This window comes from Podarcis pityusensis, assembly GCF_964106645.2.
Source record: "Podarcis pityusensis genome assembly, chromosome: 17".
Lineage (NCBI taxonomy): Eukaryota > Metazoa > Chordata > Lepidosauria > Squamata > Lacertidae > Podarcis > Podarcis pityusensis.
Window position 1 is genome coordinate 304,028 of NC_138042.1, and position 16,364 is coordinate 320,391.

A 16,364-nucleotide genomic window follows, 5' to 3' on the forward strand; every position below is an offset into this window, starting at 1 on the left:
ATCCAGATGCTGCTGACTTCGATGGCTAAAAGCATATGTCTTGACCAAAGCTTTTGGCTAACTGGAGATGGGAGTTGAGTGCCCTGCCCTCACTGATGTGATGATTTTTTGTCAATTTGCTGTATTTTGATGTTTTTCTGTTTGATTTTAATGTCATTTTGGTTTGGCAATATTATCTTGTCTATGCTGTTTTATTGTAACATGCATCAGTCTGTAGTCAATGTAGCTTGTGGGATCAAATCAACCCTGGGGTAATGGCACCTCAAAGGAACTTGAGCAGCAGCTCCAGCCAATTAGGACATGGCTTGAGTGGAGATCCCCACCCTATATGCTGGCACACTCTTGGGAGCGAGATTATTCTGTGCAGAACAGTCAGGGCATATGGTGCCCTTTATCTTTGCACAGAAGGGAGGGTCTCTGCAACCTTGCCTTTTCTTGCGGGACAAGCTCCACCTGCCAACATACAGCATACCTGTTAAAGAGGCTAGGACCTGTGTCATAAACAGATGCTGAAGCTATGCAAGAAACTTGGGGGGATTCATACTTGGCCATGCATTTTAGTTTGCTGTCCTAATATACACTTCAGCAGCTTATTCTACTTAAGGCCTTTTATCTCTTTAACAGTTGCACAAGGCAGAGATGTTTGGCAAGTGTTGGGTTTTCAAGCCCCAGCAGCAGTGTGAGTGACATGACAATTAACACTTGCTACAATCTCCCTCTACAAGGTACAAGGTCCAGTAGGACTAATGCTCAATGGGTTGGCCAGTGTTGGGATTGCCTTACATGACAATCACTTGGGGTTGTTTAGCAGAGAAGCACTGATGCATTGGACTGTGTGAGTTTTGACAGAGTGGATGTGTGTTCTAGGACTCAGTGATTGGAACTTGCCATTTCCAGGGGTTGAGGTGACACTAGCATTTAGCCTATTCCATCAAGAGTCTATTGGGCAGCTCCTCCTCTGCCTTGCAGGGTATAAAGGACTGTGTTGTACTTGCATAGCTGCCACTGTCAAGATGGTGACACCCAGCTTGGCTCTTCTCTTCCTTGGCATCATAGCGGCCAAGAATGATGCCATCATCATGGAGAGATGCAAACTGGCAGCCATCCTGAGGGACAAGGGCATGGAAGGCTTTGCGGGCACCAGAATAGAAGAGTGTGAGTGTCCCTTGTATTGTTCTGTGTGTGCATGGGTGCACGCAGGAATGTAGATTTGTGGGTGGGGAGGGGGCAGAAATTTGGTTGGGTTCACATTATAATGAGAACTCATACTTCACTTGCACTTTCCCCAAACATGTGAACCAAATAGCAGCCAGCCTGAGAAATTCGCACTTCTCCAAATTTTGCATTGCAGTTCTACAACTGACAAATGAGTACAAAATAGCTTATGTTGGGGAAAGTGAGCCTAAAAATGTGTATATACATGAAAATAAATTAGCCAAGGTTGCTTATAAAATGTGCTTATTAGGAGAAATGTGCTCTAAAATGCTGGTGATTCTTCAGGGTTTATTTAAGTGAATGAAGACGTAGAAATCTGGTAAACTGAACTGTAGATTGGAAAAAATGATAAATCAGTAGATTCACCCATCCCTGATCAGTAGCCCCTGCAGTCCAATATTGCCTGGCTGGACCATCCAGTCAGCATCCTCTTCTCACAGTGGCCAACCTGATGCCTGTGGGAAACCTGAAAGCAGGACCCAAGCACAAGAACAACACTCTCCCCTCCTGTGGTTTCCAGCATTCAGAAGCCTAGGACTGTGATGTGAAGCCACAAGGCCTAGCCGCCCTTGGGATCGCTTTCCGCCTTCACACATTCGTCTATTCCTCTTTTAAAGCCATGTCAGCTGGTGGCCATCATGCTTCCTGGGGGAGCGAGTTCAAAATTATAGCTATGTGCTGTGTGAAGTACTTTTTTTTAAAAAATCTGTCCTGAATCTTCCAACATTCAGCTTCACTGGATGACCACGACTTCTAGTGTTGGGGGAGACGGGACCTTTCTCTATCCACTTTCTTTGTGTCATGCAGATTTTAACTACATTTGACATGGTTCTCCCCTCTCCATGATATCCTCACAACCACCCTGTGAGGTAGGTTAAGCTGAGAGACTGTGGCTAGCCTAAAGTCACCCAGTGATGATTGTGGATGAGTGATGATTTGAACTCTTGTCACCCAACTCAAGAACTATATGCCAGTTTCATATCATGAGTAAGAATTTCATCTATTTCTATACAGTGTTTACTTCCCTTTAGGCTACCCAAAATTATTATCCAGGGGCAGCTGCTTAATCCCCTCATCCCTTCCATTACCTTTCCTTAACCCTATATATTTGTAATATTTGTCAATTGATTTTCAAAACAGCAGCCTTTTAAATAACTCATCAATCTGTAAGAGCCTATCTTAAATGCTACGTCTGGGACCCGCTCCAGTTCTGTACAATGAGGAATCCAAAGCTGAGATGTTTTACCTGCCTCAGGTGAACTTTAATCTGTTTGCTCCTGCCTCTAGGGATTTGTTTGGTGTCTCACACAAGTGGCTTCAACACATCAGCCCTTAACGTGGGGCCAACGGCCAGCAATTATGGGATCTTCTTACTCAGTGGAAGGTGGTGGTGCAGAGATGCCAAGACCCTGGACACACGCAACCATTGTAACTTGAGTTGTGGTGGTAAGAAGTTATATCCTTACAACCTCAATCCACTTTTTGTGGGCTTGTGGCTTCTGGATGGAAATATAACCAGTGCTGGAGATTGGTGAGGGAGCAGAGCTGCCCCAGACTTGTCAAGGGGCCCACTAGTGAAGTTCCCATATTGACTCTCACTTGTTGATGGGCCCAATGCCAAGGAAGAAGAGCTCCAGAGATCCTTTGCAATGGTGCAGGAAATCCTGGAGCACCCCGCCAACCTTGCCCATGCATAGCAGCTCACATACAATGTCCATGCCTCTGAAAAGATTGAGTAAGTTCTTGGCTTCCTAGCCCTGTAAGTAATCAGTGTGTAATAAGGATAAAGTGGGACAGCTTTTGCTAACCTGTAGTCCTCCGGAAGTTTTGGATGACAGCTCTATCAGCCTGGCTAGATGGGAGATGTCTTCCAAAACATCTTGAGGACAATGGGTTGGCAAAGACTGGAGCAGGGGATATCAAGATTCACACGGGCTGAACTTTTGTTCCCCAATCAGCAGAAAGTAATTGGACAAAAAGTACTATCTTCGTACTCCTCTCAACTCCTCAATATAGCCAAAGATCAGGGGTGATGGGAGTGATTTATGGCTCAAAACATTTGGAGGGCACCACATTGGCTCCCCTTGATCAAATGCACTTTGAACTCAGGATGACATAAATTGGGAGAAGGAAAGCTCATCTCCCCACTGAAAACACTTAGAATAATATTTTTTAAATAATAATTTTATCATTTATACCCTGCTATTTGGGCGTTAGATCAACTTTCTGACCAATTGTTATTCAACAGTCTATCACAACTTTTCTACGATAGTCCCTTCTGCTTGCTGCAACCTAAACATGAGGGTCCTTCTCTCATTAGTTAACTCACACCATGTATTTAATGATAATTACTTTTCAGCTCATTCTCCGACTCTTCCCCCTCCCCGACTCTCATCTTTCCTTCAGCTCTCCAGGATGACAACATTACAGATGACATTGACTGTGCAAAGAGGGTCGTGCAAGGAAAGAAGGGCTTCAAAGCATGGTAAACAGATAGCCTTAATCTAGGTCAGCTGCAGGATAGACCTATGGGACTTCAAACTCTGCTAGATACCCATCTTTTTCCATAGGTGCCTGGAGATCTTGTCTAGGCTTAGGAGCCAATCCTTATTTATGGTTGTCACCAACCCTGTTCTTTCCCCCACGTCCTCAGACACATACAAGGAAGATGTATATGCCTATCCTCTGAGCTGGGAACTTTGGCAAAAGGTGGGACATTGCTGCTGACTGTAGACACCAAGGTTGTCTGCACCAAGTCAATAACTAGTGTGGTGTAGTGCCTAAAGTGCCGGACCTGGGATTTTGTGGGGATTAAATAAGGAGGGGGAGAACCATGAGCTCCTTGGAGAAAAAGTGGCTAATAAACATAATTTACTCAGAATATTACTCAGAGTAAACATATTTACTCAGAATAAATCCATTGAAATTAATGCGGAAATCATAACAGAAGGAAATAATGCATTGGAGAGCACCTACAATGGAAGAGAATCTGTGCCTGATCTTAGCTAAGAACATAAAGGATAGCTGAGCCAGAGATGTCATCCAACTCTGTAAATGAGTGCCACCAATGCTGTTCCCACAGTGTGGCAAATCAGGACAAATGTCCCAAGTCCCATGCTTTGGGGGGGGGGGGAGCTTTATGCAGAGCTGCCAAGGTGGGGGACTGCTGCTCCTACTCCTCTCGCCCTAGATTTAAAAACATTTTGCTGCTGCTAACGCAGCCTGTTCTTCCTCAGAGTGCTGCATTCTGGGCAAGGTGGCTGTGCTGCTGCCACTTTGCCATGGGGGCTAGACATTTTTGTTTTAAAAAAGTCAAAAGTTTGGTTTTATTCTTGAAAAGATTTTCTAGCTGCTGCAGCAAAGCATAAACAGTATAGACACTCACCCAGAATGCAGCATTCCTAGGAAGGAACTGGCTTCCTCAGAGTACATCTACTTGTTACATGTTTTCTACCCCAAAGTACAAAAGGCTTTTTGTTTGCCCACCACTTTCCCTGGAAAAACCTGCTGTTTATTACTGTATTAGAAGAAAAATCAATCCACAGAAAACCTGACTGGCATTTGTTCCAATTCTGCAGGAAACAGCAGCTTTTCCCAGGGGAAAGTGGCAGGCCAAGCTGAAATGTGGATGAGCCCAGAATGGCAGCAAAACTATTTTAATTAGGAAGGACAGGATGGAGAGTGGGGGCAGCAGCAGGAGGTGGCCCCATACGGTGAGTGCCCTGGAGAGCCCCACAGAAAGGCAGGCAAGTGGGCAATTGAGTGTGATTTGCCCTGGGTACCAACCCTACCCAACCAGATAAATAACAAACAGCAATGGACAAAAATATTCCAACTATAGCATAAACACTTGTTTTATGGCATTCATGCAGGAGCAGGAGCAGGAGCAGCACTTTTGTCTCCCTAATTATGCATCTTTTGAGTTGTTTGACCAAGGATTTCTCATTACAGGAGAGCTTGGGGAAAATATTGCAAGGGACAAGAAATGAAACAATATGTTGCACACTGTGATCTTGAAAAAATCACCCCTATGACACTGGTCCCAGCAACAAAACTTCATCCAAAACCTACCATCCCCCCAATGAAGAAGGATCAAATCACCCCTATGACACTGGTCCCAGCAACAAAACTTCATCCAAAACCTACCACCCCCCCAATGAAGAAGGATCAAATCACCCCTATGACACTGGTCTCAGCAACAAAACTTCATCCAAAACCTACCACCCCCCCAATGAAGAAGGATCAAATCACCCCTATGACACTGGTCTCAGCAACAAAACTTCATCCAAAACCTACCACCCCCCCAATGAAGAAGGATCAAATCACCCCTATGACACTGGTCTCAGCAACAAAACTTCATCCAAAACCTACCATCCCCCCAATGAAGAAGGACCAAATCACCCCTATGACACTCGTCCCAGCAACAAAACTTCATCCAAAACCTACCAACACCTCATTGAAAGAAGATCGGCCGAAGACCACTCTCCCAGCAAAGGGTCCCCCAAAACCTACTGTCCCAGTTAAGGAGCCCACAAAAGCCATGATCCCAGTCAAGGCTCCCCCAAAACCTACCATCTCAATCAAGGAGCCTGCACGCTCCACTCTCCCTGAAAATGGTCTCCCAAAATTCACTGCCTCATTGAAGGAAACACCAAACTCCATCATCCCAGCCAATGGACGTCCCAAACTGACTGTGCCAGTCAAGGAATCCTCAATCTCTACTCTCCCAGCTGATGTTCGTCCCACACACATTTTGAACCAGGACGACAAATAGTGGCAAGACTCTGTGCTTTTAAGTTAAAAGCCCCAAACTTCCACATACATGTCATGATACTGCCTCAGTTTTCCAGATATGGATCCACCCTCACATCTACTTTTTTTAAAAAAATGCTAACAACTGAATTTTAATCTTTCAGACTATTTGCTTGTAAATTAATGTTTTCTGCATCAAGAGAATGTTCCCAATAAAATTTACCATCTAATTTCATATGCACGCCTACAGACAGCAAACTTACTGTGTTGGACTCAGTTATATTGTGTGGGCCAGTAATATTTAGATTCTCCCTTCAGCCCCACAAAAAGCCTCTTCAGGAGATCTGGAACAGCAAGGAAAATAGTGCTGCAGAGGGAACTGGTGAAGATTTCCACCTGGCCCTCTTCCTCCAGTGGGAAGTCTTCATTTTTCACAGTCATCTTTTTCACAGAGGGGCAAATCAAGATTACACTCAAGGGTGTGAGATGTTCACAATGTAATAGGAAATTTATTGTCGTTTAGTTGTGTCCGACTCTTCGTGACCCCATGGACCAGAGCACACCAGGCACTCCTGTCTTCCACTGCCTCCTGCAGTTTGGTCAAACTCATGCTGGTAGCTTCGAGAACATTGTCTAACCATCTTGTCCTCTGTCGTCCCCTTCTCTTTGTGCCAACCATCTCGTCCTCTGTCGTCCCCTTCTCTTTGTGCCCTCAATCTTTCCCAGCATCAGGGACTTTTCCAGGGAGTCTTCTCTTCTCATGAGGTGGCCAAAGTATTGGAGCCTCAGCTTCAGGATCTGTCCTTCCAGTGAGCACTCAGGGCTGATTTCCTTCAGAATGGATAGGTTTGAACTTCTTGCAGTCCATGGGACCCTCAAGAGTCTCCTCCAGCACCATAATTCAAAAGCATCAATTCTTTGGCGATCAGCCTTCTTTATGGTCCAGCTCTCACTTCCATACATTACTACTGGGAAAACCATAGCTTTAACTATACGGAGCTTTGTTGGCAAGGTGATGTCTGCTTTTTAAGATACTGTCTAGGTTTGTCATTGCTTTTCTCACAAGAAGCAGGCGTCTTTTAATTTCGTGGCTGCTGTCACCCTCTGCAGTGATCATGGAGCCCAAGAAAGTAAAGTCTCTCACTGCCTCCATTTCTTCCCCTTCTATTTGCCAGGAGGTGATGGGCCCAGTGGCCATGATCTTCGTTTTTTTGATGTTGAGCTTCAGACCATATTTTGCACTCTCCTCTTTCACCCTCATTAAAAGGTTCTTTAATTCCTCCTCACTTTCTGCCATCAAGGCTGTGTCATCTGCATATCTGAGGTTGTTGATATTTCTTCTGGCAATCTTAATTCCGGCTTGGGATTCATCCAGTCCAGCCTTTCACATGATGAATTCTGCATATAAGTTAAATAAGCAGGGAGACAATATACAGCCTTGTCGTACTCCTTTCCCAATTTTGAACCAATCAGTTGTTCCATATCCAGTTCTAATTGTAGCTTCTTGTCCCACATAGAGATTTCTCAGGAGACAGATGAGGTGATCAGGCACTCCCATTTCTTTAAGAACTTGCCATAGTTTGCTGTGGTCAACACAGTCAAAGGCTTTTGCGTAGTCAATGAAGCATAAGCAGATGTTTTTCTGGAACTCTCTAGCTTTTTCCATAATCTTATTAAATCACCTTAAATAAATATACATGCAAGTGGTTCATTATATAACTGTTTATAAATAAGGCAAGGTAACAATCTCTGAAAAATAATTTTGTAACTATCACTGACTTCATATTAAACACACAGCATCAAAAATAAACTTGAAAACTTCTTGTTTGCTAATTTAGTTTTATTGGATATAAATATAGCCATGGTGATATTTATCCAGTACCTGTGCCTTGAGGGCTAAATTAGGTGTTGTCTTTTAACATCCAAGGTTTTTTTTTAGAATAGAAATTCCATCAGCTGGACTGCAGTGGGCATGGGGAATTGAAGTCCTTCCTCCCTTGCAGCATTCCTGATAAAATCCCTCTGGAACTGGCATTTGCATTGGGAGGAAATCCCCCATTAGCAATGCACCTTGTCTGACACTTAGAGGAGCCCTCCACTTCCTGCATTTTTAGCCAAAAATATATACCGGTAGTTAACCAAGTTAACATTGTGAAAACTTACAGCTGCCCCCAAAGGAACCGAGAACTTGCGGTCATTTGCACTTTGGTGCCACCCCCTGCTAACTTTCTAGTATAGTTTCGCAATGTGTTTTTAATGCATGGCACCCAAAACCGGACACAGTGAACCAGATGAGGGCTGACAAGTGCACAATAAAGTGAAACAATTAGATTGCAAGCTGCATTATACTAAGGCACTGGACCAAGCTTGGTATTAACTACAGTGACTGGGAGCAGGTCTCCAGAGTCTCAAATAGGGGACATTCTGAGCTCTACTGGGAAAAGATGGGGACTGAATGCAAGGAAGATGTTCTGCTAGCATGCAGGTTAGTTGAATCTAGGCCTTAAGTAATTTGCTTCCAGAAAGAATAATCTACATCCCAGTTTCATTTGATTACTTTCTCCACTTACCTCCCCCCCCCAAGTACAGTGGTGCCCCGCAAGACGAATGCCTCGCAAGACGGAAAACCCGCTAGACGAAAGGGTTTTCCGTTTTGGAGGTGCTTCGCAAAACGAATTTCCTATGTGCTTGCTTCGCAAGACGAATATGTCTTGCGAGTTCCTGCGGTTTTTTTTTCCTCCCCCCCCTTTTCCCAAGCCGCTAAACCGCTTATCAGCTGATTGGCTAAGCCGCTTATCAGCTGATCGTTAAGCCGCTTATCAGCTATCGTTAAGCCGCTTAACAGCTGATCGCTAAGCCGCTTAACAGCTGATCGCTAAGCCGCTTATCAGCTGATCGTTAAGCCGCTTATCAGCTATCGTTAAGCCGCTTAACAGCTGATCACTAAGCCGCTTATCAGCTGATCCTCTAAGCCTGCTAAGCCGCTAATACTGTAGCGCTAATCCGCTAAACCGCTAATGGGCTTGCTTCGCAAGACGAAAAAACCCGCAAGACGAAGAGACTCGCGGAACGGATTCTTTTCGTCTTGCGAGGCACCACTGTACTCTCCACAGGGCTCCCTGTGTGTGCGCTCCCAGAAATCTGTGAAAGCAGACCAAAGTGTAAGATTATGAGTACAATATGTTTTGCCTAAAACAAAAAAGGGGTTCAAGGAGGGGTGTCTGAAGCAAGGCAAGTCACATCACAGCAAGACTGAAGTTCACAATCAGAGGTGAAACGGGTGCAGGATTTGGATATTTAGTTTGGTTTTAAGCATGATGTGGCACTAAAGAAAATAAGGTATGACTAAGCAACTGGTTGTTTTGAAAATATTTTAATATGAGTGCAAAACTGAATTAAGATAACAATTGCAATCAAGTGGTACTTGCTGGTGTTGTTGACATTTAAGGGCCACACTTTGCCCCTTCCTCCTCTATTCTGGCCAGCAGTTTAAGTGCCTTTGCCTTATGGCTCTTCAAATAAATTATGACTTGACCTTATAGAATTATTATTTGCTTCTGCTCAGCAGTTTGCTTTTGGGAGTTATGTGGTTTATCTTTTCCTTTGCTCTTACAGTTGTGCTGCACCCATTTAATATTCTCTCCACTCCATCCACCGCAGCCATTCTACGCATGACCTTGGGCCACTCACTGCATCTCAGCCTGACCTACTTCTTTCCCTCCCTCCCAGGGTTATTGTGAGATAAAATGGAGGTGATGGGAGAAGTGGCTATGCTCCTGTGAGCTCCTCGGAAGAAAGGAGTATAGAAATGTAATAAAAAAACAACAATGCATAGATCACATCTATTTTCCTTGGTTGTCTGAGTGATGGGTTCAAGATGTCAAAGTGAGGGAAGAAATAATTTAACACTCACCCTTTGTCCAAGCCGAAAATTTATGTGAGACCTCAAGCAAATACACTTTACAATGAAGAAATAAAATGGGACACAATGTAAGTACTGAAATCAGTGCTGGATGCAGAACTCTCTCTTGTATAGCAATTCTTTAAAAAATTCTAATTGGCAAATGGGGTATTTTTTCCTAAGCCTAATTGCTGCATCAGGTGGTGGATGTGGATTTGGAACAGAAATGGTGAAGGGGGAAAGGGGTGGCAGAAAGCAAATGGGCACATTGCCAGTTCTGGCCTTACCCCCCCCCCCCCCGGCAGGCAATTATTCTTTATCACTTAGCCCGGAAATACTCAACACCTCGACGGGGCCAACTTTGCGCAGCCTTCATAGATTTGAAAGCTGCGTTTGATAGTATTCCGAGGAAATTACTATGGGATAAACTTGCCGGTTGGGGAATAGAAAGAAGGCTCCTGTGGCTTATCTCCCAACTTCATGCCGGGTCCGTGGCCAGGGTGAGATTATCCCCTGCTGGTGACCTAACTAACCCAGTGCCAGTAAACAAGGGTGTACGCCAGGGTTGTATTTTAGCGCCACTTCTTTTTAACTTATTTATTAGTGATATGAGGAACCCATTAGCCGACTCACAAAAATTTATCCACACCCCTCGTATAGCAGATTATCGTTGTCCTTTACTTCTCTACGCAGATGATGCGGTACTACTCTCTTACTCCAGAGTGGGTTTAAGGAGGGCACTAAAGATTTTTGCGACATACTGCCATTCTAATCATCTGTCTATCAACCACACCAAGTCCAAAGTACTGATATTTTCAAGGAGTCGAAAACTTTATCCATGGAAATTGGAGGGCAAGAAAATTGAACAAGTACATAAATTTAAATATTTAGGAATTTATTTTCAATATAATTTAGGGTGGAAAGCGCACGTTGAATACCTTCAAAACAAGACAAAAGCCCTATCACACTCCCTCCTCCGTTTTTTCTACTCTGAGGGGGCCTTATTCATCCCTGCGGCCTTGAAAGTGTATAGCATCAAAGTGATGGCCACAATGGCCTATGCTGCACCTTTATGGGCTGCCTTTGCTAACCTCTCACCTTTAGAGTCGCTTCAAAGCCAATTCTTACGCCGACTTCTAAAATTACCAACATGCGTAAGTAATGCGGCTATTCGCTTAGAAATGAAGATCCCCTCAGTGGAGTTAGTTCTATGGAGGAGAGTTTTGATCTATTGGATATCCCTATGGCATAAACTCCCGAACCACTATCTCATTCAATGCATGTGGCGGGATGACTTCACAAATTTGTGGTCAGGAAAAATCCATGCCAAATTGCTGTCCTATGAGATCTCGCCCACTGAATTGCTCAAACTGGATCTAAATGTGGCAAAAAGGTGTATAAATCAAAGGCTGGATGATGTGGAGCTATACCAAAATTTCTTAGCTGGTGGTGGAGCCTGCTCGCCGTTAAATTTCGGCATAACCCCAATCTACCGTGCTCCGTCTTACTTAACATCGCTTATGACCGCGTCTCACCGTTATGCCTTCATTAGAGCTAGGTTCAATGTTTTTCCAACAAACGTGCTGAGACATAGATTCACTAAGGGCCAAGTCTCTTCAATGTGTGCTTGTGAAATGAAAACATCGGAATCTCTACATCATGTTATGTTTATCTGCCCTATGTACAGTTCAGCTCGTGCTAGTATACTAAACTCCATAATCCAGCCTATGGCTGATAAACCAGTAGATTTACAGCTTGCCTGGGTTCTTCAAGATGTGGATCCTTATATTACCCTTCAGGTTGCTAAATTCCTAACAGCCGTCCTCTCGTACAAGAGACGGAATGGAATGTTAGCTGATTATTGATATAATAATTTTTTATAATGACATCAGATATTGATTTTAGCGTAGTGCCTAAATTTTTAATCTTAATCTTAATCTTAATCTTAAATTTTTCTTTTGAATTGTTAATATCTGTTCTTGTGTGCTGTGAGCTGTATTGTATTGCTTATGGCTTGTGCGAGTCCGCTGTTTTATTCGATTTGTTTTGTTGTGTTGTGTTTTATGGTGGGCGTAAAGCCGAATAAACATTTTGAATTTACCCCCCCCCCCATGTGATCCCCAAAGATTCCCTCAAGGAAATGTAGCCCATTCCCTAAGAAAGGTCCTTCCACTCTACTGCTCTAGACTTCCAACTGCTAGACACAAGTTTGAAATGCTGTCGACAGCAGCTGGAGGAAGCCACTGAATTCAGATGTGTAAGCAGACTTGCCACGTATGTCTTGATCTTCTCACTAGTTCTCTTCTTTAATGAGTAGACAAGGCAATGGTTGCAAGTACAGCTGGACTAAAAGGGGTTTTAAAAGCAGATGAAATGGGAATGTGTATTCCATACCTCACTTAACACTTCTTTCCCCAGCTGTAAGAGTTAAAGTACTCAAGGAAGAAATCATTTCTGTAAATAGCAGAAGCTGAACAACACAGATGTACACATCTGCTTTATAGTTAGGCTACTTTTTATTTTCATTTGTTAAGCGAGGGTATCCATAGTTCTGGCCAGCCCTTCCTACTTCTGCTACATACTCTGGCCACATACTCAGTGGACAGTAGGTCCACTGGTTCTGAAATGGGACAAACATCCTTCAGGAAAGGAGACAGGGTGCTCTGCTCATTACTTTCAGAGCATTATTTGGGATACCTTGGTTCTGGTGTCTCTTTATGCAAGAGCCCATTTTCTATTCAAGCTCTGGGGAGGTGAGTGGGGGGGAGAGAACATGAGGCAGACAGACAGACAGACAGACAGACAGACAAACAAACAAACAAACAAACAGACAGACAGACACACACACACACACGCAGACACTCTCCTATTGGCAGCATATCCTGAAGCCAACAAATGATCAATTTTGTGTTGTAAGACTCAAGCTTGCCTGGAAGCCAAGTGTGGAAAAAGTGCTTATGCAAGGATGAATAAGCTGTGCTCCTCCAGCTGCTGTTGGACTTCAACTGGCCTCAGCTCCAGCCCTCAGGGCCAATAGACAGGGCTGAAGGGAGCTGCAGTTCCATAACATTTGGATGTCTACAGCTTTCCCATCCCTGTCCAAAAGTCTCAGCAGTGGGCAACTATTTTCTGGGCACCAGCAATGGCAAAACAGCAGCCAGCCCCCAAAAAACTTTGGGAGGAGGAAGGCAGCACCAGGTGGCAAGGAGTCATGAGGCCCCTCCAATGCCGTTGAACGCCCCCCAAAGGCCACATGATATGCACACAAGAGATCAGGACATGGAAGACATTCTTGTAGTCCTTCCATGGTGACTGGAAGCCTGCTCCTAAAAACAAAGCATTCCAAAATAGAGGAGCTTGGAATTCTGCAAATGAAGTGTGCATTTGTCAGTAGGGATGTGTCACATTACGGTTTGTTCTTCACTTTTCCCAAACCTCTCTTCCCTTTCTACCCTCCCCACCCCCCGCCCCGTGATGGGGAATAAAGCCCCACCTTTTTACCTTTCCAAGGAATGTCATCTCCCACTAGTGCAGTGCTTCTATGAGAAGGTCTTAGTGCTCAGGAACAAGAAAGGAGGGCTGCTTCCAGTTTCCTGAGTATCAAGACCTCTTAAGCAATGGGGATGCACCTGAGTCTGAAAAGGGACCTGCAGAGACAGGGGAGGGCAGGCGATTTGGAAGTGGTTGGTGAGCAGGATCCAGGCGACAGCTTCACCACCCCTGATCTCACCTGAAGGGAGAGATGGAAACCAAAGCAGAGCTTGCTTATTAAAAAATTTAATACATTAAAAAAAATAGAGACCAGTTCTGATTTATCCCCCCCCCCCGAATACTTTCATTATTTTCTTCTGAGGGAAAAGCAGCACACACACACAAAAACTGACGGTGAGTGGAACAAGGGAAAGGCTATGGGGCATTTGCTGCTGCCACCACCACCACACTGAAGGAAGACACAAGACAAAACCAGGAGTCAGCAAGTGACATGCAGCTATGGCTTCTGTAGAACCTTCCCTGAACAGGACAGCCCAGAATCTCTCAGCCTCCACTCCAGCGACATCCATTTAGTCTTTCCCGCTGCCCGGAACAAAAATCTTCCTGGTCCTCAGAAACAGAATAACTCATCTGAACTCAGCAACCTTGAAGCAAAGGAAAGACATGCCTGAAGTGGCACAACCATGTTTTAGCTGGATCTGGGGCAGGAAGGGGCAGGTCCCAGCCAGAGGAACTTTTTTTAGAGAGAGAGGGGGAGATAGCAAAAGAGATGCTTTGCTTAAATCCCATGCTTCCTGTGTTTGGAGATGACCATACTGCAGGTCTAGGAGTCGCCAGGACAATGCTAAATTGAGCGGGGCAGGCAAGTGGGAGCAATGGACAGAAAGGTCCACACTGATACATAAGCTGCCTCCACATCAACCTGGGAGGCTGTACCAGCACAGGGAACTGGGAGCAGCACAGGCTACGGCAACGGACCCTGAGCTCCCACTGCAACTCTCTGGCAGGAGACAAGCAAGCGACTGAAGACAGGAATCGAGTCTCTGAGAGGAATGTCTCTCTGTGCCAGAAACACAGAAGCAGCTCACCAGTAGAGAGAGGCAGAAGACAACAAGAGGAATGGGACTTTCTGTGCCAAGCTACTGAACAAGAGAGAAAAAAATATAAAGCTATTTATGGCAAGGAATGATCCCTTTAGATATTCCAAGCCATTTCCAGTGTCAAAATAAAACCTCTTCCCATTCACTGCCCCACAGGGCCAAGTCCTCTCCCCAAATCCCCCCTCCCAACTCAGTTCTCAGCGAGCGCCTCTCCCTGATGGCCAAGGGTTGAGCCGGCACTGTGGGCAGCAACCAGAATAGACAAGAACGTCACAGGCCTCGGAGCGTTCACCGGCGTGCCAGCCTGCAGGCCAACCAGAGCAGAGCCGATAGGCCTCCAGGTCGCAGATGAGTTCCACCACCTCGTCCACCGTGGTGAGGCGGGCAGGGTGGCTGGCATAGAGTTCATGCTCAGGGGGCACGGGCAGGTTTCGCACCACCACATGGAAGAAGAGGCCTGGGCGGATGTAGATGACAGCTGAGGACATGGTGGAGTGTTCTGAACGCTGGACGAGACGCAGGTCAGGGCCGCAAAGCGGAGACAGCACCTCCCAGTGAGCAGGGAGAGGGATCTCATTCAGCTCAGCCAAGAACTCATGCAGGACGCTGTCCAACTGGGCAAGGGGCTGCGCACCACCCAGGCTATAAATCTCCATTATCTGTGGAAGGAGAGACAAAAGAATGGCTTCATACCATCTCCCTCTCTCCTTCACAACATATGAGCAACGCGGCCCCCATGAGTTGAGCTGTTTTGTGAGGGCTGTAGCAAAATGTGCTTCGTTTCACTTACCGGCTCAAAGTTTGGGACTCCGATGGAAAAGGGGGCAGTATGCAACTCCCCCCAAACCCAGCACTCCTTCCACCCAAAAATCCCTACATGAGTTGCCATTTCCCCCCATTCACAACAGATACTACCTAGTCCCCTGAATTCCAGATGCATTTCCAGTTGTGTGACAGTGCTATGGGTGCAGAGCAAAATATTTCATAGAAAGTGATACATTTCTGTTTACAGAAGAGGCAGAAGACTTGGCTAAGGGATCTCAGTAATTCAGCCTACGGATGTGTCTAGAGCACCATCTAGAGACCATGCTCCTGAGGATGTGGACAGGGGACCCAAAGGACTATGGCCTAACACTTGCCCTCTCAATCCTTGCCCTTGGCTTATTCCGCCGAGCAGAAGGTAGTTTTCTGTCCGGGTTCAGGAGGTGAAAAATGCGTCGTTGCAAGAGATGATTCCCCCATCTGCAATAATCGACTGGTCACAACAAAGCTGAAGTAATGTCAGTGGGTGGCATCTCTGTCCAGGAAGGTCATGTTCCACCAAATCTAGCAGGGACTGCACTCCCCCTGATAAGGCTTGCAATCTGCAGGTGCTCATCCAGCCACACTGTTGTCACTAGAAGCCCAAGTGCTCTCAGTGGCACAGATCATCCTCCACTGGCCAAGAGTGGTGTGACAGCTGAAATCTCTTCTCCAAAGAGAAAGCCAAGCTTTAGACCTGCCCTGAAAACTTCCATGTTAGAACACATTTTAGTACTATCTGGCGCATGGAAACTGCAGTTAGTTCAAAACACGGCTGTTAGGCTATTTACTAGGAACAGACGTTAGAAACGTATCTATCTAAGGCTTCAAGAGATTCACTCAGTCTGGTCCATTTCTGAGCACAATTTAAAGTACTGGTGCTTATCTTTACAGCAGGGATGGGGAATCTGTGATCTTCTACAGATTGTTGAACTACAACTCCCATCAGCTACAGCCATGCTGTATGTGAGGGATGATGGGAGTTGTATTCCACCGAAATTTTGAGAGCCACAGGTTCCCCATCCCTGTTTTAAAGCTCTATATGCCCTGGGACCTGGACCTTGACTTCTCCCATTAAGCCTGCTCAGACACTGAGATGTTCT

General features: G+C 45.3%; 1 protein-coding gene across 17 annotated transcripts in view; it reads right to left on the bottom strand.

The window, feature by feature from the left end:
• The window catches only part of LOC308466635 (methyl-CpG-binding domain protein 1-like), a 179,418-nt gene that overhangs the window by 50,854 nt on the left and 112,200 nt on the right, over positions 1-16,364 (bottom strand). For 11 of the 17 annotated variants that reach the window (XM_080987537.1, XM_080987541.1, XM_080987531.1 and 8 more), the window contains one exon: positions 12,366-15,119. The exons of the other annotated variants lie outside the window; for them this stretch is intronic. In XM_080987537.1, the coding sequence (XP_080843663.1) occupies positions 14,658-15,119 (462 nt within the window). In that variant the 3' untranslated portion in view covers positions 12,366-14,657. Of the gene's footprint in view, positions 1-12,365; positions 15,120-16,364 lie in introns of those variants that run through there. 17 annotated transcript variants of the gene reach the window in all.